At 39.2% G+C, this 26,889-nt stretch overlaps 1 protein-coding gene across 1 annotated transcript; it reads right to left on the minus strand.

Moving 5' to 3' along the window:
• Positions 1 to 1,917: 1,917 nt before the first annotated feature.
• On the minus strand, positions 1,918 to 26,298 carry SOX10 (SRY-box transcription factor 10). Its single transcript, XM_063308427.1, has 4 exons — positions 26,127 to 26,298; positions 24,755 to 25,206; positions 4,812 to 5,077; positions 1,918 to 4,267 (listed from the first exon to the last, which is right to left on the minus strand). The coding sequence occupies exons 2-4, from the start codon at positions 25,162 to 25,164 to the stop codon at positions 3,558 to 3,560; spliced, it is 1,386 nt and encodes a 461-aa protein (XP_063164497.1). The 5' UTR covers positions 25,165 to 25,206; positions 26,127 to 26,298; the 3' UTR covers positions 1,918 to 3,557.
• Between the last annotated feature and the right edge of the window lie 591 nt (positions 26,299 to 26,889).

A 26,889-nucleotide genomic window follows, 5' to 3' on the forward strand; every position in this document is an offset into this window, starting at 1 on the left:
CTTCAACTCCCAGAAGTTCCCCAGCCAGCATGTGTATCATTCTTTCAATGCTTTCATGCTTAAATAATTGTCTGCCATCAAGGTTTTTGTCAGTGTAAGCCAAGCTTTGCCCTTTTCTGTGAGTCATTTCCATTTTACCAAGTATAAAGATGTCCATATAGAAGAAGTCAGGTTCTGCTCTTTCTCATTCCAGAACGCAGGACACAGAATAATGGGTTTAAGTTACAGGAAGACAAGCCTTTTCTATTAGTAAGAACAGTTCAGCAATGAAGCATGTATCTAGAGAAAGTGGGCTCCTCTTCACTGAATGTATTCAGATGAAGATTGGAAACCATTTGTCTGGGATGCTTTAATTTGGATTCCTTCACAGGAGGCTGGAATCAGCGAGCCCACGTACCCCCTTCCAGCTCTGTGATTCTATGATTCTGGCCTTCAGGATTTATAGTAAGAGAAGTGAAGAAAGAAGCTATGACTTTTTTCACCTAAAATTAAGTATACCTGAAGTTGGTTCATTGGTCAGCTGAAGAAAGGTAACTGTATTGATCTTACCACTTTCCTATTGACCTCCTCTTGTTACTCCCTTTTACCTAGGGATGCTCGGTTAAGATTGCTTAGTGATCATTGAGTCATCTGGTTAAATAACTCCAGTGCCATGGCAAAAGTATGGCACAATTTGCCAATTTTGGGGAATTCAAAGCATTTGGCCAGACATTTAAACAGAGGCCCAGACCAAAGATTTCCATCAAAGTCAGTAGAGATAATATCAGGCCAAACGCACAACCTGCCCACCACTACATTTTTCATATGCCCCCACACAGAATAAGTAAAAGTGCACCCTGTTATGCAAAATATGGCAGTTTCTGATTTTTAGGTGTTTGCTGGCTATATATCGCCTTTTCTTACATTGCAGCCCTTGGTTTGGTATGATGATTTCAGACTGAAAAATATATCATCTGTTCATTATCTTGGAAATCTTGTGGAATGAAACAAAGCTGGGGGAGCTGATGAAAGTGAGAGTTTGCTCCTCCTGATTGCTAAGTACCTACTTAAGAAATCAGGAGGGATCAGTTGATTTCAAGGATAGCATGGAAGCTTGAAAGTCCATTTTTGTAATTCCCAGTAGAAATGACAATAATGGAGATGAAAGAAATTGCTAAAGTGATCTCACAGAGGGTATATGTAGTGGCAGAAATATTTTTTTTGCTGTCTGATAAGGAAGGCACTCTCTCTCCCAAGTAAAGAGTTGCAAGTCAAGTGCATTGTTGAATTAGATGGGAAGATTGAATTAGAATGAAATTCTAATCTCACTATCAAAATACATTTGGAATTTAAGTTGTACAGTAAACCTGTTCAGCTGCATCACAAGAATCCCTGATTAATGTGATGCAATTAATTTATTGACTGTATTCCCAAAAAATGGTAAGTCCCTTTTCAAAAGGATTAGATACAGTTGTGTGGAATAGACCTATCAATTGCAATTATCCTTGGAAATTAAAGATGTTACCCCATATTCTGAGGCAACTGACTTTAGATTAGCAGATGTAGTGAAAAAGCTAGAAAAGATGACTAACATCCCCATTGTGCCCTGCTTGTGAACATACTAGTCGGGTTTAACAGACAACTATGGAACTGGAAAAATACAGTAAAAAGTGTGCTTGGGCTGTTTAACTGAAAAGACCAACCATCCTCACCTGGTCTATTGCTGGGTGAAAAAATTGGGGATTGTAGTCCTGACACAAAGACAGGATACCAGGTATGAAAAGACATAGATTGACCTGTTAACAATGTGCAGGGAGAAATCTATGGATAAGAAGGTTATATGTAGTGTACTAGGGTTTTTTCCCTCACTTCTCAGACAGTTTTGGAGGGGTATAAGGTGGAGCATAGACAAAAATAGGAAACACACATTGACATGTATAGCTAAAACATTTTAAGTTTATTACTCCATACATTTGATGCAAAGTTAATGATGCTAGGACAACTTAGGTTTGTAGCATTGGGGACAGGGAAAGATGCGCTACTTGCATAAATAAGGGTGCAGAGCAGTTAATAGATTATAAGGGATACAGCCATACTACATGTTCTTTTCAAATACCATAAAGAAAAGATAATTATCCATAGCTGAACATGGAAGTAAGCATATATAAGTTCATAACTTGGGGCAGGCAAGCCTCAGCTGTCTCAGGCTAAAGGTGTTGGGAAGAACAAGGTGTAACTGCAGCATACAATACTATAGCCAGTAATGGGCTTTTCTTATGTACTTGCACAGCATCTGTTGTTTCTAGTGCATTCATGCTTTCATGCTTCTACATTATGGTCAAAAGGTGAGGTAACAGTCCTCCATACATAGCAGATTTTGGTGAATGATTGAAAGGCAACAAATGGTCAGTATTTTTACTATCATTTTACCATCCCTGGATACCATTTGAACATCCTGCCTCAGGCACCCAAACATCTTCAGATGTCTCATGAAACAATAAGATTCCATTAGTTAATGCTATGATCAAATGCCATGCCAATTTTGTTCTCTTATTAAGCACATAGAAAAAACCATACTGACTTGCTTTCCTTCCTCAATTTCTCTGCACCCACATATACACACTCGTACATGGAAAACACATTCATAAGCATGCCAGAAGAAAAAACATTGGCTTTGGCAGGATATCTCTTTGACTATTAGGAAGATAGTTGGGGGAGTTAGAAGGGAACCATGAAGTATTGGGAACAGACTAGGAATACAAAATGTTCATTACCCAGAAGGAGAATTCAGTCTGCTTTGCCATTTATGGTCCGGGGACCAACATGTGTGCGCACATACATGCAGTTACATGCAAAGGTGGCCAGATCATATTATACAGTTCCTGAGTCCAATTTACTGTGTAGTTAAGTCTTAAAGAGAGCCAGGCAGCAGAGAGGCGATGGAATAGATAGGCGGAAACAGAGATGCCAAGTATCAACAGGAAAAGCAAGCACAGGGTGGTCTTCCAATGGAGAACTAAATTTCATGCATGTGCAATTCTGAAGCAGGAATGTCCTAGAGCTCTGTCCACATCAGCTGCACCACTGCATTTCTTCTGTAACATATCCACCACCAGTGAGCCCAGCTCTAGCCATAATTTACCCACAGCATGGGGCAAAGTTATGGTTATTGGTTTCTTTCTTAAAATATCAGACTGATGGTTTGGACAGTTTGAGGGTGGGGGAAGAGAAGGGAGGAATTATCTCTCAATTTTGTTCTCCTTGTTATTACTTTAAACCCTCAATCTGCCTTACAAAAACCATCCATGACTTGTTGCTCCATGCCTAGAATCACCCTCCTTTAGAAGGCCTATGGGATCTTGAAAGCCACTCAGGGACTGGGAGTATGGGGGTTGGTTGGGAACCTTCCTCCAGCCAGGTGAGCCATCGATAACTGTGGTCATGATAGACATCCCCGGATATTCTGTGGGTTCTGGCGACTGGATGACACCGAAAGACCTTGGAACGTGGAGGCTCGTCTTCTGGGGCTGATTCTTTGGAGCCTTTCCGCTGCTGCTTTGGTCACTGCTCCCCATTCCCTAGGGTCTTGAGAGGGTTGTATACACAGGCTGTTCCCAGTGTGTGGGACTGTGGGACTGTGGCACTGAAGGGGCTGGGTCAGAGATGGCAGTGTACAGAGGACGCTGGGAAGGCCCCATATATGAGAAGGCTGAGTAGAGACCAGAAGCCTGACTAGAGTGGCTGTAATAGGGTCCTGAAGGTTGGTGATCAGGATAGTCAAACTGGGGCCTGGATATAGAGGGAAAAGCTGAGCCATAGTGGGGCAGACTGAGGGATGTGTAAGCTAACTGGGAAGTGGAGGGTTGGTCAGTATAATGACCCCCAGGAGTAGAGCCCTCTGTTTTCACTTGTGTCTTCGAATCTACCACGGAGGATGTGGCAGCAGACAAAGAGACTCCATGCTGCTTGGAGATCCAGGCAGAGTGTCCACTGGCTGCAGCCAGGGCACTGCCAAGGCCATAACCAGCAGCTGTGGCATAACCCCCCACGTGGCCTGGGTGCGCAGCGTGTCCATTTGGTGGAAGATATTGGTCAAACTCGTTGACATCAAAGGGCTCCATATTGGACATCACTTCGTGGCTGATCTCCCCGATATCCACATTGCCAAAGTCGATGTGAGGCTTTCCTCCTTCTCCAAGGGAACGCCCATCCCGTTTGGAATCAGCCTTACCCGCCTGCAGTTCTGTCTTCGGAGTAGTTGGTGGTGTGGGAGGTCCATGGCTCTGACCTGTGAGGTTGACATCACAAAAGAGGGAAGAGAAACAGTTATATAAACTTTTCACCTAATATACATGACTTTCATAGCAACATTATGTTTGAGTTGGATCATTTCCAGGTTACCATACAGAGTTTGCCTCCATGAACATGAAACATGACAAACCAGTATCTTAGTTAACTTTTTTTCCTTCATTACACAGATCACTTAGTCATTTATTTGTTGATTTGATTTGATTTGATTTGATTTAGGCACTGCCTGACTTAGGGTGGCTTCAGAGAGCTTCCAGTAAAAAGGCAAAAAGAAAGCTGGTAATCAGTAAAAAACACAACTGCAAGATGTAACACATTCCATGGGCTGTGGCAATTGGGGCACTCACTCTTATTTGTGATACTCATCTATGCCAATTCAACTAAAAGTTCAGTTTTGTCAGAAAAATATATGGTGGTTATCATGATGCTGCTCTACTATGTTTGGACAGTTGCTGATTTACTAAACAACTGGAGTCATTCAGATTGCTGTGGATCTGACTGCTGGCTTAATTTATAGAACAAACCTGAAGAGTGTTCAGGATGCCCATCAGACAAGGGAGATCCTTCTCCAGGGTGCCTATGGTCCAAATGGGCATTCTTATAGTGGGCTTGGATAGCTGCAGCTCCACCAGCTTCCCCATCCGCCTGGCCATCATTTTCTCCCTGGGCAGCCTTGCCATTTTTCCGACGCCGTGGTTGGTACTTATAATCAGGATGGTCCTTCTTGTGCTGCATCCGTAGCCGCTCTGCTTCCTCAATGAAAGGTCGTTTGTCACTTTCATTCAATAATCTTAAAGAGATGGGAGAGATTTGAGAGCAGGAAGGAAAATGAGAGACCAGTGTGTTCAAAGGGGAACTATAAACCATCAGGATCATATCAATTGATAATACAAACCCATTAATGACTGTCAGACACAGCTTTACAGATGAGAAAGAAGGGCAGCAAAGATGAAATGTTGAAAGCTGCTCTACCATGACTCTGAAAGGTGATTGACCAAAAATTTTGCAATGGGACATTGAATAGCTTTAAGACAGACAGTGATGCTACCAGATATATCATTAGCCATTTCTTTTTGAGCTCAGCAAGAATTCTACGCTCAATGTGTAGTGTCAATGATCATGAATAGATTACAGTTTAGCACATCAGCAAAGTTCTTTGCCATAATCACACTTTTACCTAAAATTCACTGGTATTAGCAAATGTAAACAGTCAAGTATTTTATTTAGCTGAGAACCAGTTTGGTGTAGTGGTTACAGGCACTGGGCTAGAAACCAGGAGTTCTAATTCTGCCTTAGGCACAAAGCCAGCTGGGTTACTTTGGGCCTCTCTCTCTCTCTCTCTGCCCTAGGAAGCAGGGAATGGCAAACCACTTCCGAAAATCTTGGCAAGAAAACTGCAGGGACTTGTCCAAGCAGCCAGGAGTCAAGACTGACTTGAAGGCACACAGACACAAAAAGCCCATCTGGTACATGTTTTTCTACTGACCTACCAAGGCCTTGTAATGTATGAAGTTTTTATTTAGGAGATTTGGTTAAAACGTTTGTAGTCAATTTCACTGATAAGGAACAGAAAGTTGTTCCTCAAAGGATGTATAAGTAGGAAAAGTTTACATCATGCACTTGTAAAAATTCTAGTCTTTCTGTAATAAGCTCAGTTTCCATCTATCTATCTATCTATCTATCTATCTATCTATCTATCTATCTATCTATCTATCTATCTATCTATCTATCTTCGATTTATTCAAACACCCTGGATCAAATGAGACCGGGAGAGATTGCTGCTTTCTGGTGTTTCTTTCCATGGGTCAAGCTACATCACATATTCAACCTGTAACATACATTTGCAATAGCAGCTTTATTTTTCAGACTGGGACCATCATACATTGGGTGGGTGATACTTTTATCTCTAGATGTCATCTTCAAAAAATTGTTTTCAAATGTCATTTATAACAGTGGAGGTTACCCCCCACCCCCCTTAAAAATCCCGTACACATGCAGGAGAATGTTTTACTTCTGATGAGCAAGGGGAGAAGAAGGATAAACTTCTGCTACTCAGCAACATGATGGCCCAAATCTACACCAGGCTACTGCAAGGTTTTTGTAAGGTAGAGAAACTACCTCTTTAACACAGTCTGGAGTCTGCCTCTTAGTGGGGTTTGCCACTCAGACCAGTTTGAGCCCAACACCTAAGACCCTTATTTCATTGCCTCATTCTAATCAAGAATTTCTCATTCTCTTAACATAATCCCTGAGTAGCTTGTGTTATTACTTGAGACAATACTTCCTGCTAAGTTCCTGCAAGTGGGCAGGGTTGTGAAGCTAAGTAGCATTTTGGAGCCCTGAACAGAAAACCTACTATCTGGGATTTAAAAAAACTCAAAATAGGTCTATCTGCTTAGATGATCAGTGTTTCCACAGGGAGGGGAAATATAGAGCAGGTACTCCTGCATGTATCATTCAACATGTCACTTTGTTCCCTGTCTTTCAGCATCTTCCACCTGAAGCAGTCACTTCACTGTCTAATGGTATTGTACAGCCATCCGAGAGTGAAGACTGTGGAAGGCTTGATATACCATCTGTATTTTATTTATTTATTTATCAATCAGTCAATCAAATTTGTCACCGCCCATCTCCTCCCATATTCAGATTACAGGTTGTCCTCCCAGTGCCCAAAGAATATTATTGCTCAGTTCAAATTTTAACAAAATAAATCCTAGGTTTTGGGGTCTCAATAAAAGAGAATTCTTTCCTCCCTTTTTCTGTTTTGTCCACTGTGGGGAAAACCTCTGCTTGATAGACAAATAACAAACAGAATGAATCTTTTCATCCCTCAAGTAACTTATGAAGAATTACTTTGGCTATTTCTTGTTTAGCAGTCAGAACAGTGGATTTTGCTTTCATCAATTAAAGCCTAAATACTGCTATTTGTTTATGTAAATATAAAGCCCTCCAAGGCATGGGGTTGGATTATTTGAGGGACCACTGCTCCTGGATTATGTCTGTCCATCCCATCAGATCCAGCAGGACAGGCATGATATGAGTCCCATGTATCAGAGAGAGTCATCTGGCAGGACCCAGAAAGAGAGTCTTTTCTGTCGTGGTGCCCACTCTTTGGAACATAAGTAGATTAGATTAGCCCCAGCCTTGATAGCCTTTTGGATGGCTTTGAAGACGTAGTTATGCCACCGGGCATGGGATCAGAATATGTGAGAGAGCCCGTGAGATGCCTGCATCGATGGTTGTGATGGTTTTTACCTTGGCTGCCAATTTGTATTGTGATATTATTGTTATTTTATAACTGCTGTTCACTGCCCAAAGTCATGAGATTGAGGGCAGGTCTATAAATCAAAGAAAAAGGAAGGAAGGAAGGAAGGAAGGAAGGAAGGAAGGAAGGAAGGAAGGAAGGAAGGAAGGAAGGAAAACAGACCACAAAAACTTAGATTCTGAGCTTCAATTCACATTATTATTTATCATTATTATTCTGATATTCATATGCTCTGTCTCTGTACAAACCCTGAATACATTCTAACGCTTTGTTTTTGTGGTCTTGGCACATATCACCACGCTGAAGCAATCTGTATATCAAGGATGAGCCAGTATAACCCCAAACCCCACTTTTTGCAGCCTTGGAACCCTCTCTGACCGTATCCCTGAAGTCTGGAAGTGCTGAGAATCTTCCAACATGTGTAAGAAACCTCAAAACGGTTTTACATATTTGCCTTTTAAAACCAGCTGACTGAGTTGCATTAACTGGGACTTAATTTTGCAACATCCAAGACTTTCAATCTAGGGCCCTATAATCAGGCACACCAGCACACAGACTGGCAGCAACAGTGTTTGATGGACAATATGTAAACATTGAGCCATAATGACTGAGCTTCATTGGAACAAAAGCTTGAGCTCTGGTATTTGTTGTAAATATCAAGCAGCTGCTGTGAAGCATGTGAAACATGCTGCAAGCTTTGACTGGTTGGCCTTGCTTGCTAGCAAATGGACTCTTAGTTTTAATTTGTGTAGAAATTACAAGGTTCTAGAGTGTTACAAGGATGGGGAATCAAACAAAAAGATTCAAGATACTCCTAAACTACCTATATTTATTAAACTGTCATATGATTTTCCTTTTCTTGCCTTTGATCTCCTCCTCTCTCCTCATGAAAATTATGCCCCAGTTTTCTGCCACATTTGGCTATCAAAATGAAATGCTTAATACAATATATTACAGGTACACAAATAGATCTATGACAGTTTCCACTGCTTTCCAGCAATCTCTACCTCAAAATATTTCTAAGGCAGTTTTGTTGAGGTTTTGACAAAATGCCAAATTAATTTACATGTAATTGATCATTTAAAACATAGATGACTAGTGAACTAACCATTCTTTAGTCAAGTATTATCATAATAACTATCAGAGCATGGGCCCTGCCCTGCCCTGCCCTGCCCTGCCCTGCCCTGCCCTGCCCTGCCCTCTAAGTAACTGCATCCCTCCCCATCTCCCACCCCCAACACAATAGCATTTTTCTACCTCTGTGCCTGGAGTCAAATAAAAGAGGCAAGCATACTGAGGTGTAAGTGCTGGAGAAACTGTAATGATATTGCCATTTCCTTTGGACTTGATACAGAAATGCTTGTCAGCCTCTTTGGACATTCATTCATTCATTCATTCATCAAATTTATCACCGCCCATCTCCCCCACAAGGAGGGACTCTGGATGGTTCACAATAAACACGCTTAACCATAATATAATATAAATAATATAAATAGTACATGTCATAATGATGACAGTACATCCCCATTCTTCCAGTTTTACTCCTCCTTTTTTTCCACAGTCCTCCACCTTCTTCTTGCAACCATGTCCACAATCTATTAATTGCCATTTGGGTTATCATTAAAGAAACAGAGCAATTAAACTTCCAAATTAAAGAAATAAGGGACCTATGGAAACGGATGCATACAGGCATACCTAAAGCCTGGAACTCTTACTTTTCCCCTGCCTTACATTGCTGGGCTTGCAATGTTCAGCTGCACCTGCTACCCTTTTTTTGCTACTGGTTGGTTTTGTCCCTTTGCTCTTCAGGCAGACTGCCTATTTTGCCACTGCATGTTTCGGTTCTTCTTCCTGGACATTTTATGCAATTGAAAGTTTGAAAATTGTGTCATCCTGTGAAGATGTGAAATTGCTCTCAAGAGCACATCTAACAACACTGGGATGAATATGTTTCATTTCATAAGTACAACAGCACTTGTTTTCAGATAGTTCTCTACATTCCCCCAAAAGACTAATTTAGCCAGACTATTAGCGTACTTATAGTTTTCAAAGATATACAGCTTTTAGATCAAGTTTCTCCAACCTGGGGTTCTTCTAATTACTGAAAATTCCAGCCATCTTAGACCTCAAGATCTGCTGTGATATATTCTGAATATCAATCCACAGTATTCCTTCTTATGACATGGACTGACTCTACTGTTTCTCTCCATAAATGCTGTTTCTTTCAGATTCAATGAGAACAGAACAATTTCCTGGTGTTTCTTTTCTTGTGTGATTTCCAGCTAATTTAGACACAATTGTAAATTGTCATGCAAATCGGTCACTCTGTACAAGATTTCCAGTTAAGAATTTTGATTATGTTCTGGGAAGGAATACCGAAATACTAAATTGTTTTGAGTTTCTGTGTGTCTGTGCAAGCTCTGAAAGTTCTTACATTATTGAAATTAACATCCAGGCAGACTTTAGGATTAGAAAGCCAAACAGACACTAGGTTCACACATCACATAAACCATGATTTTTAAATGGTTTGATGGCTGATTTGCACATCATTACTAACTCAGAAACTGTGGTTTACAAACTAAAATTGTATTCACAGAACACGTTCCTAACAATACAAAATCAATCATACACATTCTGGCTTAGTGTATTATATGAACAAGGATACTGAGTACTGATGAATCATTAGCAGCCTATAGCAAAGTGAATGGGCAAACATAAGACTTAGCTTTTCCTTTCTATGACCTGTAGCAGAGCCTCTTACAGTGCTGACCTACCATCACACCGCCCAGTGCTGAATGGCTTTTGGCCACAAAATTACATTCCGTTAATGCATCGCTTTTAATCCAGGGTATTAAAAGCACTGAGCCTCCTTGAGTTCAACTCCAGCATTTCTATCTCTCATCGTGGCCCTATGGATTGCGCTCAGAGCCCCAACCCACCCACCTCCTTTGTCTTGAATTGTTCCAAGCAGAGTTCTTCAGTGGGTCTAAAAGGTTTAGTAGAGCCCCAGCTTAACAATACTCAACTGACAATCATTTGCAGAAAGGCTGAAATCTGGACAAGCCAATCAACATATTTTGAAAGGTGCTGAATATTTTTCTGGAAATGGAATAAAACAGAGAGACACTGGAAATTCATCCAGAACCTTTTAACCTGCTTGGTATTAAGTACTTGTCAGTGGAAAACATGGTCTATGCAAGATGGCCAATGTTTTCAGCCCTTGCTTGGAGAGATATAGAACAGACAGACATTATTGTTCAGTGTCTGCTTTATCAGTGGTTAAGCGGATTGCTTCTTGTGATACCTTTATAAAACAGGCTGTGCTTTTTACCAATAAAGTGTCTCCCTTTATTGTGCTGCTTTATGAAAACATGATTGACAGGAAGATACATGCCACAAAACCAGCTTCAATTCTTTTTGTATCAGCCTTTCTATCCAGAGCTGAACCAGTCCCCTGCATCTTTGATTTCTCCATCTTTCAATGAATTGCAACCAAATCCATGCTGATCTACCCATCTCCTTCTACCTAACCAAACTTTAAGTTTGTTTTCTCCTTTCATATCACCTGCCTTCCTTTTGTTCTACCTTGGATAAGAACTTCAAATCAGGGTTAATAAATAGAAAGAGGTATGAGCAGGCAGAGATCTGGATTTTTTCCCTGCTCATTCTTCGTATTTCTATGACTTTTCATGAAAATGAATTGGATGCAAAAAAAAAAAAATGGTGGGGGGGGGAGGCAAATCAACATATAAAGCTATTGGTCCTAAGACAGTTTTAACTGAATTCCCAATTCCCTCTACCCCCCAAATATAGACTATTTCATGTGGTTCAAGTGAATTCTTCACATTGGTTATAACATCAGAGAGAGACTGCCTTTCAGTCTTAGTTTTTCAGTGTCACTATAGTAGAAATCTGAGGAAATGATAAAGTCACAACCATCCCTACTTACTCACCAGTAGCAGCTGCAACTGAATCAGTATGGTCAACAGTGAAAACAAGGGGAAGGTGGAGGATAGAAGATGACACATTAGGCATGAATGCACATGCACAAACACAGATGTTTGAACACTGTATGACAACACTATTCCAATATGACATGGCTCAAAGTTATTTGTGCTGAGATTGAAAGCTCTTATTATCCACATGCAAAATTTCTACCATCTCATGTTTGACTTTTGATAGTCCATTGGGTCAAGAAAAGAAGCTTCAAACAAACAACACCCGAAAGATAATAGGATATATCTTGTACACTTGATTTTACCACATGCAGAATATAGAAAACAGGCTGAAGAAAAAGCAGCATGGAATTAAATTAGACTTTATCAAAACCGTTGGTGCTAATCTGGGTTTGAATTGATAAAGCAGTTTTCTGCCCCATCATGGGTGTTAATTAATTTAGTAATTCTAAGGCAATGTTATTATTACCAATTACTGCTGTTGTAAATGTTTTTTTCCTTATAGTATGTATCTAAAATTTAATTGAGCTTTGTAATTGTAATTGACAGTAATGGGCCTTGTTTAGGATCTGGAACAAGGATACTACTGAATAAATGCTGAGCATATTTTTTCTTTTGCACAAAAGTCTACTTTTCTCTAAAGGAAGGCCATTTTAAAGATCTGAAGTGCTTTCCATTCCACACAAATCATTCTCAAGATCAAATCTAAATGGCCACATGCAAAAAAGATAGAGTCAGGCTTCTGTAGTTGTATAGGGTTCTCTGTAGACAAAGAAAACAAATTCTGCAAGTGTAGATTTATGACAAACTACATCTGTTCATATCACCCTCTTCTTCACAACTACAGAATGGTCAAGGAACCTATCTCTTGTTTGTATTTGGCAAGTCTGTCTACCAAGAAGGCTAGTTAATATCAGTGATGTCACTAACATGGGTGGGCAAAAACTCAAGGAGGCAGTTGCTGACAGTCCTGGTGAAGTGATATATATTGGGTCACAAAAAGTTGGTAGCAATGGAATAACTGGGCACCCTGTCTACTCACAAATTCTGATCTACTTTCTGCTCATCCAGGTGTTACAACTCAGTTCATATGAAGTTACAATGAGTTGTTTGACAAAAAATGGAAGTGGAAAGTATTTTTTAAAAACAAAAATTGTTGCCTTCATTTACAGGGACTGGAGACTTACAGTCCTCCACATCTTGTTGGATACAGTTCCCATAATCTCTGAACATTGGCAGTATTGGCTCAGATGGATGGAAGCTACTTCCCATTATCTGGAGGGATGTTGAGTTCTCCCTTTTCAACTTGTTTCAGAACAATCCTAGGCATATGTCTGCCTACTCATCCCTTAAATGTGTTACACACACACACACACACACACACACACACCCTTCTATTTGTTCAATGTAGTTTGTGTGAACTGAACAAATGTTTGCAAATGTTGGGCCAAACCATATATAACACATGGTACGAAGTTACATTCCTTAAGTGTAGGATAAGTTTTTCTCACACAAACAATTTTGGCACCTACCAGACCCAACAAGTGGCACAATTTTAAAACAATTCCTCCCTTTCTATTCACTCAGCACATTGCCATGTAAGAGCTTAATTTTATCAGTACTGGTTTCTCTCTGTTTCTCAGTTTTCTAGTCCTGTTCTCTTTTTCATTTTGCCATTTATTTACAGTTTTTTTAAAAAATGCATACAATATGTTTATATGCATTGCTCCTAAGATACGTAATTTTGTCTAATATACACATTTTCCCAAGTGATTGGTTTAATATACTTTTTGTTGTGCCATTCTTATTAATGTATACATTTTCCTTAATTTTCCCCAACATGTACATTAGAATATACAATACAGAGTGGAGAACTGCTTCATCAGAAAAGTACAGTTCCTGAAGGACAATTGCAGTTTTGCTTGAGTATTGGTTTAGGAAGAACAAATTAGTAGATTACAGGCAAATACAAGCTGAACAATTTTCTCACTTTTCTTTAGCTGTCAGGCCTTTTTCTGAAAATATTAAAATCAAAACACTGGAGGCTATTCACACTCCCCAGCTCATGAAGAAAAGTGCATGCACTAAGGCACGATGAAAAGGGAAATAAATATCAGAAATAAAAATGAGCTACAGCAATATTATCCCTCCACAACTATCTTGCCATGATTTCACTGATTGTGAATGTGTAGGTTTGTTACTGATATGCCAATATTATTGGGTGGATAATGATAAGGCTAGGGCATTTCCTGAGCTATTGCACCCCCCACCTCCAATCTGGGGCCTTCCAGATGTGCTGGATTTCAACCCCTGATTTCTAACCAGCATAACTATGTATGCCAAATTATGGGTTTCAGTTTAAATAAGTGTTTAATGATGCACACTGGGGCAAAACAACCTAACTTCATCTATAAACTAATGTGATCTGAGCTGCTGTAAACTCATCAAGAAAAAGGTCCCGGGGTCACAGGGGACAGGTCAATGAAGAGGTTAACTCAGTCCACAGCAGCTGTTGAAAAAGGCAGATTCCATCTTGAAATCATTAGGAAAGAGATTAGGAATAACACTGCCAACTTTTTATTATCCAAATCTATGGCACATCTGCATCTGGAACACTGTTTACATTTCTGGTCACAGTTGAAAGAGAGATATAATGGAACTGGAACAATTGCAGGAGAGTGAATAATCGGGGAACTCCTTAAGATGCAAAAAGTAGAACATACAGGTCTCTCATCTTAGGAAAAAGGCACCTGAGGAAGGGATGGGTGGATGATTTAAGTGTTTATGCAGCACAGCATTAAGGAAGTGGGCTCGGAGAAGTCTTTGTCCCTCTCTCAAAACACTGGGGCCACTTGTGATCCACTGAAGCTGACTGGAATGACATTCAGAAAAGTCAAAAGGAAGCACTTCTCCATTCTGTGCATAATAAACCTAATTTAGATGGCTTTAAAAGGGGAATGGATATATTCATAGAGGAAGGTCTATTAAGGTCTATTAGTCTTGAAAAGTCAGTGTTACCTCTGGATTAGAGGTAGTGTTCCTCAAAAATTAGTTCCAGGCAAACAACAGCGGAAGTGAAGTATGACTTTGTCTCCTGCCTGTGAGCACCTCAGAGACATCTAGCTGACTAGTGAAAAACAAAATCCTGGTCTAAGTTGGGCCTTGGTTTGATCCTATTCTTATGTTTTCATAATTATGCTGATTAGGAATAATGGGAGTTTGAGGCTCACACATCTGGAGGGCATTAGATTGGGAACACTGAATTATTTCATGAAAAAAATCTGGAAAGATATGTACAATCACTTAAATACTACGATCCTGTCAAAGATCTCAGGAGCACCTTCACCAAACTGCAACACTGAATGATTTTTGGTGTGTGTGTATGGGGGTATGTACTGCAGTCTTGCAATGATAAGTGCTTACTGATCTTCTTCCTAATGGCTGGATTTGCACATTGGAAACTAAAAGTACACCAGATAATTTTTATGATGCACAAGTTCATCTTCCTCTTTTCATAAATACATGCAGCAATGCATTGATTAGGCAATTTTAAGTCTGAATATTTTTGTTTCTTTTCTTTTTGCAACAACAGTGAATTCTTAGGGACTTATTTTGGGGAACGATTTTTATTCTTGTTGGAATGTGTTATTGGATTTTTTGTCCAGGAGAGGGTGCTGTAAATAGCAGCCTTTTAGTCTCTACTTTACATGCAGCAGGAAGAGCTTGGTCTTCTTACACTATGACAGATACTGATCTTGTTGTTGTCTTTCCTTCCAAATGGATCAGGCTTGCACTGCTCACAATATATACAGGAATCCACAAATACATCTATGACTATCTCTACAACTCTTTATGGGACTTTGTACCTCTGCCTCTGCAAAAATGCCCTTTTTTTCTGGAAGAATCTCCAGGCTTCCACATCTCAAGGTTTTTCTGGGCTGGAAAAACCCAGCTCTTCTGTAAGATTCCCAGTGAATCTGGCAGACAATAATTTATTTAGCATTTATTCTCTGGCACCAGATACCACTTCACGAAGTAGAAGTTCTTGAGAAGAATCAACCAACAAATTATAAAATGCAAAAATGCAAAACTCAAAAAACCTGTTCTACTCTTACTCCATCCTCACTGAAATTGGCAAAATGGATAAAAAGTTCCATTTTCACTGTGTTCAACTTCCAAAGGATGCATGCAATGATGCACACATACTTAAATAAAAAATCCATGGAGTTTAGCTTAGTCTGTTTTGTGAACATAGCTTATTTTGGATATTCAACAAACCATTTTTAAGTAAATTGTGGCTTTAACCCAATGTCTCAACCTAGTTTGATCATAATAACAATTAAAGCAGTATCAACTGAGAATTATCATCAACATGTTGTCCACTAATGATTCAGCAAGCAGAACAAAAATTGTATGTGAAATCAGATCTCATTTATCGTTTCATTTATTTACTAATCATTCAAATAAATCATTCATCTATTACAGACTTTTGCCTGAATCCTTTTCACTAGTCAGTGATTAATTTTTAGAAATTTGGGGGTCTGTTCCATAAATTGGTTCCTTAGGAATTGAAAATTCTGTTTTCTTCATCTTAGCATTCAAATATATTAATACCATTAGTAATGTTCAATTATCTATATTTCAGAGTGTCTTTAACTATTAAGAGCCATATATAAAACATTTCAAGACATAATTATAATTCTATGTATTCCAGAATTGATCTTCAATATGAAAATCTGCCAATGTGGTTATGCAACTTATCATTCAATACTGAACAGAATCATCATTGAACGAAGTCTATTAATCTTTAAGATGACTCAAAACTATTGGTTTTGCTGCAAGAAACTAACAAGGCTATCCTTCTGGGAAAGAGGATAACATCCTCTGCAAAAGGAGAAGCTAAAAGGTAAATATTCTGGAAGTGAATCTATGCAGCCAAAGAAAGCCATGAGCAGTTTATGTTATTCCTTGCGCATATTGTTTTTTAATGCCCCTGTACCAATTTATATTTATTTGTTTATTATTCACATTTCTATCACCGCCCATCTCCCCCCAAAAAGGGGGACTCTGGGCAGTTTACAATAAAATTTACAATTTAAAACCATCAAATACATAAATTACAATGCAACAACCAACATAAAAATAAATATAAAATATAAAATATAAAATCCAAGTGGTGCAGATTTCATTTGGTAGGGAGGACTCTACGACACCAGCCACCCCCCAGGAAGGGCTGTTGCCCTTCCCATCCCAGGCGAGGCAGCAGAACCAGGTCTTCAAAGCCTTCTGGAAGGCCGGGAGCAAAGGGGCCTGCCTCACCTCCAGGGGCAGAATGTTCCAAAGGGCATATATATGTACTCTATATGTGCACACTCTTATGTAAAATGCTGCCACATCTGTTTCCCTACATATACATGTGGCAGTTGGAAAAGATATTCAGCTGCCGTGATGTATATATTTACAAATATTAGAATAGTGCAAACAGCGATATTCCTTGTGACATTCTATGAAAGCTAAAGTAGGACTCTGAAAAAGCAGGATAGAAAGAATATTGACGCTTTTGAACTTTAGTGTTGGAGAAGACTCCTGAGAATACTGGACAGCCAAGAAAGCAAACCAATGCATCATCAAACCAACCAACCAACCCAGAGTTCTCACTTGAGGCAAAAATGACCAGGCTCAAATTATCCTACTTCAGACACATTACATGAAGACCTAGGTCTCTGCTGAAATCTATCATGCTGGGAAAGGTGGAAGGAAAGAGAAGAAGAAGATGACCAGCAGCAAGGTAGATGGACTCAGAGTGGTGATGAGTACACCACTGGAAGACTTGAAGGACCAGGTTAGGAACACATCATTTTGGAGAAAATTGATCTATGTGGTTGCTAAAAGTCAACACTGACTTGATGGCATATAATCAATGTGTGGCAAAAATGAAAATGTACACATGATATATGTACATGCAATTCCTTAAATAAAAGATAGCACTGTGTAGGAAATTCATCATTCATGAGAATAAGAACAATCTGGTAGTCAACAGACTATCCCAATCTCAGTGCAGTTCCAATACTGTATGTAAAAACTGTACAATGTGAGAGGATACCTTAGACAACCTATTCTCAGTAAAGTGGGAACATTACTGATATAACTTGTAGCCTTATTGTGAGGATGAGCTAACACCTGTGATATACTAAAAAAAAATTAAATGCAATTTTAAGGGAGCTTAGTAAATACAGGTTTTCCCTTCCCATTAAAATTTTAATTTTCCCATGGAGGTGCAGGTATTTAGTTCCACAGTGAATAATGCAGGATTCTCTATTGTCTGTATCTGTAAAAATTTAGAAGCAAGGATTTCCAAACTGTAGGAGGATGCCCAATTTCAGCAGACTGTGGAAGCAGTAATACAGGAATTAGGGAAGAAAAGCAACCTCTTCAATATTGCCACTGAACAATATTGGTAAAAGGTAAGAACTATTTTTTGTATCTTCTGGCTACAATATACCTGAAACAGTCTTAGTCTTATCAAGAAGGTCTGGTTGTACAAGAGTTGCACATCAAATACATCAAGAAAAAGGCATGCACTTTAGTCAATAGGGAGTAAAAATAGTTGCAGTTCAGACATCACAGATGCTGTGAGATGTGATGTGCAACAAGGATAGACACCATTATGGTGTGTGTTTTTTTTAATTGTGTGGCATAGCAGTTCGGTGTTCGTGCTGCTTTTTCTTGCTGGGAAATCCTTGTGAGGTCCAGCAGCCAGATGTGTAGATTATTTAGCCGTGACAAGTCATGTTGCCCGGGGCGCACCACGAGGAAGCTAGTCTACATTGCACCAAGTTGGGCTGAGAGAGTGTGACTGGCCCAAGGTCACCCAGCCAGCTTTCATGCCTAAGGTGGGAGTAGAACTCACAGACTCCTGGTTTCTAGCCCATTGCCTTAAGCACTAGACCAAACTGGCTCTCACCATTATAATTATGGTTTATGCAGCTAGTAAAGGTATTACATTCTGTGTGCCTGAGAATTATATTCTGGAATATATCTTAAAAAATAAAGAGTCTTGAGAACTTCATCAGTGGATTTTCATTTCACACGGGGAGGAAATGTTACCATGCATCTATGCTTCTAAGATAATAGTAAAAAAAATGTGATTTTTATTTTTATTTATTTTTATTTTATTTTTGTCCCAGGAAAGGCAACTTATGAAGCAAAGTTTTATTTGTTTGTTTCAGCTACCAGCCAGAAGTACTAGTTAAAACAAATGTTGATGTTGCTTCTTGGCCTTTTTAGTTCAGGGTAGTGCAGCATTATGATTGCCAGGAAGCAACCATCCAGACTTTGACTTTAGTTCCACCCAGGCCAGATTTGGATTCCGGGACATTTTCACATATAAATAGCCTGTTCTGAAATAGCCTTGTGGAAGGTGAGGATAGCCCTCTTCCTGCGAACACTTAGGAAGGCAATGAAAACTTTCCCTTTCAAGACCAAAGAGGTTATTAAACAGGAAATGTCTGTGACAGGGTTTGTGAATTGGGAAATATTCTATAGTTAACTAAGGTAGCCAGGATAATAAGACTCATATGGACTTTAATAATGTTTTTGATCACTGTTAAATGCAGCATTAATCTAATGTTAACTTTGAAAAGTTTACTGTTTTTTACAAGTTTGTAAATCTCTTCTCCTTTTGTTTTTCTTATTTTTTACTGGGTTGTGCTTTTAAAGATCTATTAAACAAATTTTAAAAATTGGGATTACAGTATTTATTGGTTGATGGAGCAGGTGACATATACATGTATGTAAGAAATAAACAGGGCCGCAACTAGGGTCTGTGTCACCCAGGGCAAACATGGACTCCGCGCCCATTTTGGTGCCCACCCAGCACTCATTTTGGTGCCCCCCCAGTGTGGCGCCCAGGGCACATGCCCCGGTTGCCCCCCCCTAGTTGCGGCCCTGGAAATCAACATATAAATAAAGAGACTGAAATCTTTCTTGCACTTCCACAAGAAAACTGTTGTTGCCGATGAGCATTTCCTTAATGCAAGGGCATGAAGTGGGTTTTGGGCCATGGGCTACATTTGACCTGTGAATAGTGTTCCAAGAGTTGTACTCCCAAAAATGGACAAAAGACCAGAACAAAACCTAAATGCAATGCAATGAAATTGAAATGAATTAATTAAATGATGCTCTTATGATCATTCCCTCTGTATTTAATAGTTCTGTCATTCTCTTGCATTAAAAAGCACAACTCAGTGACAACTTCTGAAGAGTTTTGGAGGCTGTTCCAGTCCTGGGCCACCAACTATATACCCTTGCTCAAAAGTGCCTTCGTAATGCGACTCACTTCATTTACCATGGGGAAAAAAAGGAAAGCTCCTTATTGCTCTTCAGTACCATAAATTAATCGTCTGTAGCCTGATGCCATCTGGATGTATTAGACTATATCACCATCATTCCAGGGGATGGGAGTTGTAGTCCGACATACCTGGAGGACACCTGGTTGCCAAAAGTTGCTCTACAGACTTGCTATTGTCCATTTCCAAGTTAATTGGACTCAGTCAATAAAATCATTGTAGGTTCAATCTACCAAAAGCTGTTTGTTGCCTTGCCCTCTTGATTGCAACGGGGCTTGTGCGGTTCAGAATCCCTGGAAGCCTCAAGGACAGGGGTGGAAGCTGTAGATCCCACAGAACATGGCAAAGACATCCCGAAGATGCACACCATGTGTCTGAGATCAGAAAAGAAAATGACTTTGGTTCCAAATTTAGCATTTTAATGACTGAAGTTCTGCTGCATGAGAGCTTTGTGCCAAAAGTATGAAGTAAAATTGTTTTTCAGTTAGGAGCAAGTACTTAAAAAACCTGAAGTATGTATTTAAGATAATATTTATTTAAAGAATATTTAAGGTGATTTTAAAGTGTTGGCAGCAGAATACAAAAAGAAAAAAAAGGGAAACGTGTAGAGCTGTGTAAGTGGAGAGAGATACAAGGAAGTTTCTGTTAGCAAAAGCAAACATGACAAAGCAAATAGAGACTTAAATCAGGATTATTGAGAAAGCAGCCATTTTGATTTGGCCCTTAGATCCCCCTCATGTGTACCACTGGGACATGTTGTGACTGCTTTTCTAAAACCAGAACTAGTCAAGCAGGACAACAGCAAGCGGCAATATGGGATATTAAGGTAAAAAGGAAAATACATATGATCAAGAGTTGTACCTGAAACAATTGATATATACTACTGTTCAATATTAAAAAGGAAGCCATGGATATTCTATGGAGCTCTTAACTATACAAAGTATCATTAGTAGGCCCATAATAATAAAATTAATTATAACTGTATAATGACCAGACTGTATAGTACAACCCTAAGTAAACCCTTCTGTCCATAAAGAAACAGATTCTGCTGAATTCAGTGTGCCTCATTCTCTTGGTGTGTTTAAGAGGGCAGCCTCTCAAGTTTCGGAAGATATACAGGCAAGAATATAATAAAACAAATATAAGAGTAAATGCAGCCCCAGACTGATGGAAATGAAGGACCTAAAGATATGGTTGTCATTCCATGTCCTCTTTCACAAATCAGACATGTTTGAAATCAGTTCAAAAGCCAATGGCTACAAGCTAGTATCATCAATGAGCTTGTAATAAAGAAAGTGACTTTAAAACAAATTAAGAATTTGGTACACCTCCCTGTATACCAAAGGAAGAGATGCAAAATGCTCCATTTTTCATTTGATTTGTCTTTGCAGGAGTTACAATATTTAATATGGCCGAACCTTACACTGTTGTAATTAATAGTTAAATAATTAGCAGCAGGTAAAAAGTAGGAAGAAAGGTCTTTTAATGGTTTCTGACTGGGTCTTGTAATAAAGTAGAAGAAGGGGAAGATACTTATACGTATCATTCACTGCCGCTTAGGCTACTCATTGCCAATGTGGTCGCCGTAGATTTAGGGTTTACAGGTATGTACTTGACACTGATCTCAATGCAACTGAAGGAAGACATTGACTGCCTTATTGGTTTATAGCTCAACAGAATCTATATTTACTAATCTGTAACTAACCTACGATTATACCAGTAGTAGCAGAAATGAATTTGTAGCGGGTCAAAGAACATCTCCTCACAAATAATTACTTTACAAGGATTAAGAAAATTAATATACATAAAGCATTTTCTTCAACTAACTAAATAAAGGCTACATTGAATAAAGGACATTTTTAATTGAAAGGGTTGATTTCCTAAAACTTGAACTGCCTGGGTGTCAAAACTATGTTATTCTGGTTTCAAACTCCACATATTAGTAGTAACAGTAGTAGTAGTAACAGTAGATTTAATAGTCAATGCAATGGTGAATGTAAACAGACTCCTATGGAGTACAAATATCTTCGGAACATTATAAAGGCAGAGTTCATCAAAGTGGTTCACTATGAACCACTTACACAAAATGTTTCTGTAGGATATTTTGGAAAAAAAATGAGATATGAGCAGGAAGTCTTGGAAATCTCATTTGTGATCTGCCATGTTTCTTTATATTCATTAATTTTTTTAGGAAGCCATTTTGCTTGAGTTAGTCAAGAGAACTAAGAACAGATTTTTATTTTGACAAACTGCAATCAAGAAATCAGTCTGTCAAATATTTTGCGGATGCTTTTCTCCAGCACTAAAGAGACAGACTGAAATATTGGAGAGAACAGACTTCACAAAGATCCTGCAATTTAATAGCTATGACTTGCAGTTTCAGGTCCATCTAACCCAGAAAGATGGTTGCCTCTCTATCACATGGCTAAATAATGGAGACTCAAATTCTTAATATTAAGCCTATTTTCACTAAGAAACTTCCAGTGTCTAACTGGAGTAATGATCCAACAATTTTAGGGAGATACTAAAAAAGCATGCTGCATTTAGAGTTAGGTCACTGCCCCAGTTAAGTTGACTGTACTGTTTGCCAGTGGCTCTTCAGAGTTTAAATTTTTTCAGCCCTACTTTGAGAAGAACGTGGGAACCTCAGCATGCAGTATGTACTATAATACTGAACTCCAGGCAATCATTTGTCTCCTAGCTGAAGTCAATCACAAATGCGCCAGAAAAAAGTGGAATTCTTAACCCGACATCACATGGGTACTGTGTTGTTCCCCATAACCAAATTGCTTAGCCAAATGGATCACATGAACTAATTTATTTAGATCCTTTGAAGGAATGATGGTCGGGCGGGATGAGAGAAATTCTTGAAAGCAATCAGTGTGGCTAGATCTTGAAATTTCAAGTCCCTTGTTGTTTATATTACTTTGTCTGAAAGAATCACGTGATAATATGAAAATTGTATCTTTCATTTTGTTTTGTTTCAGAGCTATTTTCTAATATTCTACCATCTGGATAAAATTTGAATCTTTTAATCGTAATTCTGCGGATCAGATTTAACCTTTATTCAAGCTTTTCTTGTGATGTTTAATTGCTTCAAAGTGTTACACTGAAATCAAAAGAATATCTTGCAGCAGTAGAATCCAGCTTTAAGGTTTACTTGGATGATCAATTCAGAGCAAGTCCACCTCATCTCAGACTTTGCATGGAAGTCCTGCATATCCGAAATCATAAAGTAATAATGCAGTAAAGGGCTTCTATGACAGGAAGAGAGGCAAATGTTATACTTTCCCTTAACCATCTTTTTAAACATCTGTTTGATGTAGACTTCAGTGTATAAGTCAGCTTATACTTCCCCACAAAATCAGGATGTATGAAGAATCTAAAATCAGCTAGTCTTGAATGCAAAAAACCTCATGCCAAAATAACCAATTTAATTATACAAATAAAGCCTTAGGATATGGCATCAGGATTATCTGCTGTGAGGATGAAACTATCAGAGGCCTTTCCATGCTTTGTTTCCATCTAGTTAGTTTCAGCTACATTGTAAGTCCTTTTTTACAAGCTATATTATGGCATGCGAACACGCACACACACATATACGTATTCATATACATATATATATTGTATCTGACTTAAATCAATGATGTCATGGGCACTCTCCAGGGGATACCCACAGCATTCTCACAATTGTATTCTAATAGGTTCTTCTAGATGTGATAAATAATCATTTTTTTCTCACAGCAGTTATCCAATGTGATTTGAATGCTGGGAAAATATAGTATCTCTGACACGTAAGTGCTTCCTCAAGCCTGGGTCCACGTAACAGAAGAGCAAGAACAATGCAACAAAACCTACTGTTTGGGTAGGTGCTGGCTTGTTCCTGCTGAGTATGGAGTAATACAGTTCCATAAAGATAACTCTGTTCCTCAGTTTGATTGCCCAAAAGTTACACATACCCAGTGGATCAGCAAAGTATTACCTATTTATAAAGGAGGAGTGTGGCTAATTAGCAGTATAAAGGATCTTATCTTTATTTTTAATTTCCTCATCTCTCCACTAACCCCTTTTATTGCTGCGCTGTTCTTTTTTTTTTTTCAAAGCTTGTCACCGATCCTAAACCAAGTCCCATCATCATATCACTTTCAGACAGCTACAAATTATTCATCCTTGTAATTAAAAAATGGGATGGCTTCTAACAGGAGAACAAAGCTGCTTCCTTCACTGTACCTGCACCTCACCACATCACTAGTAGTCATTTTGGACTTTCTCCCTGAAAGAAGCATTTGTTTTCCCTCATGGCGAAACAAGGTAGGTGTTTGAACTACTTTAGAAGATACTTTGTAAAACTGCTCTTTTCTGGCATTGTTCATGAATCCATGAAAGTCACACTCCAGTGTTAGATGCCCCCCAGCAGAACAAAGCCCCTTGGTTTGACGAGGAAGCAAAGGTTTAAAATTGCCTCTCCCACCTGAGTTCCCCCCAATTGCCTCCAAATGTAATTTCCATCATTCCCAGCCAGCATGCCAAATGCTTTGGATAAGAAGAAGATCAAGAATTTAGACTGAAGGAACACAGCTGATCAAGAGAAGGGGCAGAGTACACAGTGTCTGAAATAAAAACTCATGGGCCTCAGACTGAATGGCCAAGTCAACTGGGCCTCAGGACAGAGCTAAGGGAATAGGCAAGATCAAAATATGAGCTAAGTTTTATACTAACAGCACTCAGGACGTCTCATTCCATCAGCCGTCTATCCATTCTTTGACACCCCCTACCTTAACACCATAAATTACAAAGATAGCTCCAATAAACTAATACTGGCTGAGCTTCTGTCACACTCCACTGTACCTCTATTTACTGTTGTCTTATGTGGTTTGTTTCCCCATAATAGTTCTTACCTCCAGAGCTTCCCAAGCGTCTTACTAAGTTCTGCATTGTGAAGGTGAGGATACTGATCGGCCAGCTTCCTCCGGGCAGCTTGAGCCCACACCATAAAGGCATTCATAGGCCGCTTGACATGGGGCTTGCTCTTGCTGCTTCCATTGACACGCACGGGCATGGGCACTAGGGTCCAATCATAGCCACTCAGTACCTGGCTCACTGCCTCCCGGATGCACACTGGGAACTTATCATCATCTGCCTCCGTGTCTTGCTGTTCCTTCTTCACTTTCCCCATCTCACCACTGCCAGAGTTGGTAAGATGAGAGTTGGTGTCTGATGCCATGGAAGGTCCTGGTGAAAGGCAGTGATGTTCTTCAGAACCAACAGGACTCATTTCTACTTCAGAAAGGTCTTGATCATCTGTCATTGTGTCCTCTTGATTTTACTCCTCAAAAATCAAGTCTTCAAGCTGGAACCACCATTAAAAAAATAGACGTGAATACTAAAGTCAAAAGTATTCAAAGTTCCTGAATAATCAGACAAACAGCCAATAGCCATTAAAAAAAAAAGAGCAGGACTATAGTTTATCACTTTATGAAACTTGCAAAATCCATAATCAAAGATGGGAGGAGAAGGTCTAAATTAATTGATGCTTCCAATACTTGTTGGGAAAGTTTCTAATATGGCAACCCATTTTTTGAGCACATGAGCATTAAACAAAGATTGGGGTGGTCTTAGAGGGATGAGAATAATAAAAAAACCAACATCTCCGTGTTCTAATTTGTCCTTTTAAATTCCAAATATGGCTTCTAATTTAAGCTTCTTTTGAGATTGGAGTCAAGAATATTGGCAGTGGCGGAGAAATAGGTGGTTTTAGTATTAAAGGATCATAACAAGAACGCCTTGTGATTGTGTAAGAAGTACATTTCAGAATGTGTCTTTAACACACTGTGCCCTTTGAAGCCAACAGGTAAAAGCAGCATAGAGGGGATACAAATATTTTGTCTCTGGGTTCTCTTCCTGTTTCACTTATGCTCTGATTAAAGGGGGGGGGGGAAATATTATAGGAAATTCAAAGCTGTTAGCTTTAGTTCATCATTACTTCTTACTTCTACCACCACTTAGTTTCTGTGAGATATTATCCAGCCATAGGGAAACGATACTTAAAAAAAGTTGACCCAAACATCTTCAGTGAAATTAGCCAAATGAAATTTGGCCGCCTTTTACGCTTGCAGCTATGCATTTACGGTATTTTGAAGAGAACAGTAGTAACTTTGATCTGCTAAAGGAATAACTGAAGGGAAAGCTGTCAGTCAGTTAAAAAGAAGGGAGAGGCAGAGAGGAAAAAAGAGAAGGAGCAAGTTACCAAGCGCAGGTAAGGAAACTTACATCAGCCGGTCTCTCGGGGAAATCCTGAGTTAGCTGTAATTTGTATCCCACTAGCCTCTCTGTTCTCTGCTCTCTCTCTGTCCGTTCTCTTTTCACGAGGCTGGTAGCTTTCAAGAGCTGTGTGCTGGGAGAACTACCAGAAGTGCCATTCCTGGAGGGAGGCTTGGTTGTTCCTAATACCCTGCATGAATGTCTCTGTGACTGGCTGGTTGCCTAACACTGGGGGAGGGAAAGTCAAAGGGTGGAGCTACAAGCTCTTTATGGCCCAAATACATCCATTGTATGCAGACAGGAGACGTTAGGCATCCCTACCAACTACATTTCAGCCCCCATCTCAAATTAACACTTTTCCATTTTGAGGCCTATTTCGGAGGTGGCTGTAGTCAACTTTTATTTCATTTCTTCCGAAGTTTAACATCAAACCTTCCTCCCTAAACACCCTTTTTCAAACCATCTCCTGTCTGAAAAAGGACCGTGTTAAGGACCATTTTGTTATATCACTCCTCTACAGAATAAACAAACTTTGTGTGTCATTCCCTGTGATGGCTACACCAACAGTTTTATTTTTATTTTATTTATATAAGTGTATCTATGAGTGTGTGAATATTAGCCAATTATTCAGTACATGCATCTACTGAAAACATGATGGTGTCCATGTATGTGCAGTTATATGGAATTATCTTTAGGATGAAGCCTACTGTTCTGATGTTGGGCAAGCTTCAATTACTTTTACTTGAGTGTTCTGTGAATCTCCAAGATAAAT

This window comes from Candoia aspera, chromosome 7 (assembly GCF_035149785.1).
Source record: "Candoia aspera isolate rCanAsp1 chromosome 7, rCanAsp1.hap2, whole genome shotgun sequence".
NCBI classification, from domain to species: Eukaryota; Metazoa; Chordata; class Lepidosauria; order Squamata; family Boidae; genus Candoia; species Candoia aspera.

Coding starts and splice junctions, on each gene's coding strand:
- SOX10 (XM_063308427.1), bottom strand. CDS start 25,164: ATGACAGATGATCAAGACCTTTCTGAAGTAGAAATGAGTCCTGTTGGT. Junction 5,078..24,754: donor ACGCTTGGGAAGCTCTGGAG/GTAAGAACTATT, acceptor CATCTCTTTAAG/ATTATTGAATGAAAGTGACA. Junction 4,268..4,811: donor GCATCCTGAACACTCTTCAG/GTTTGTTCTATA, acceptor TCAACCTCACAG/GTCAGAGCCATGGACCTCCC.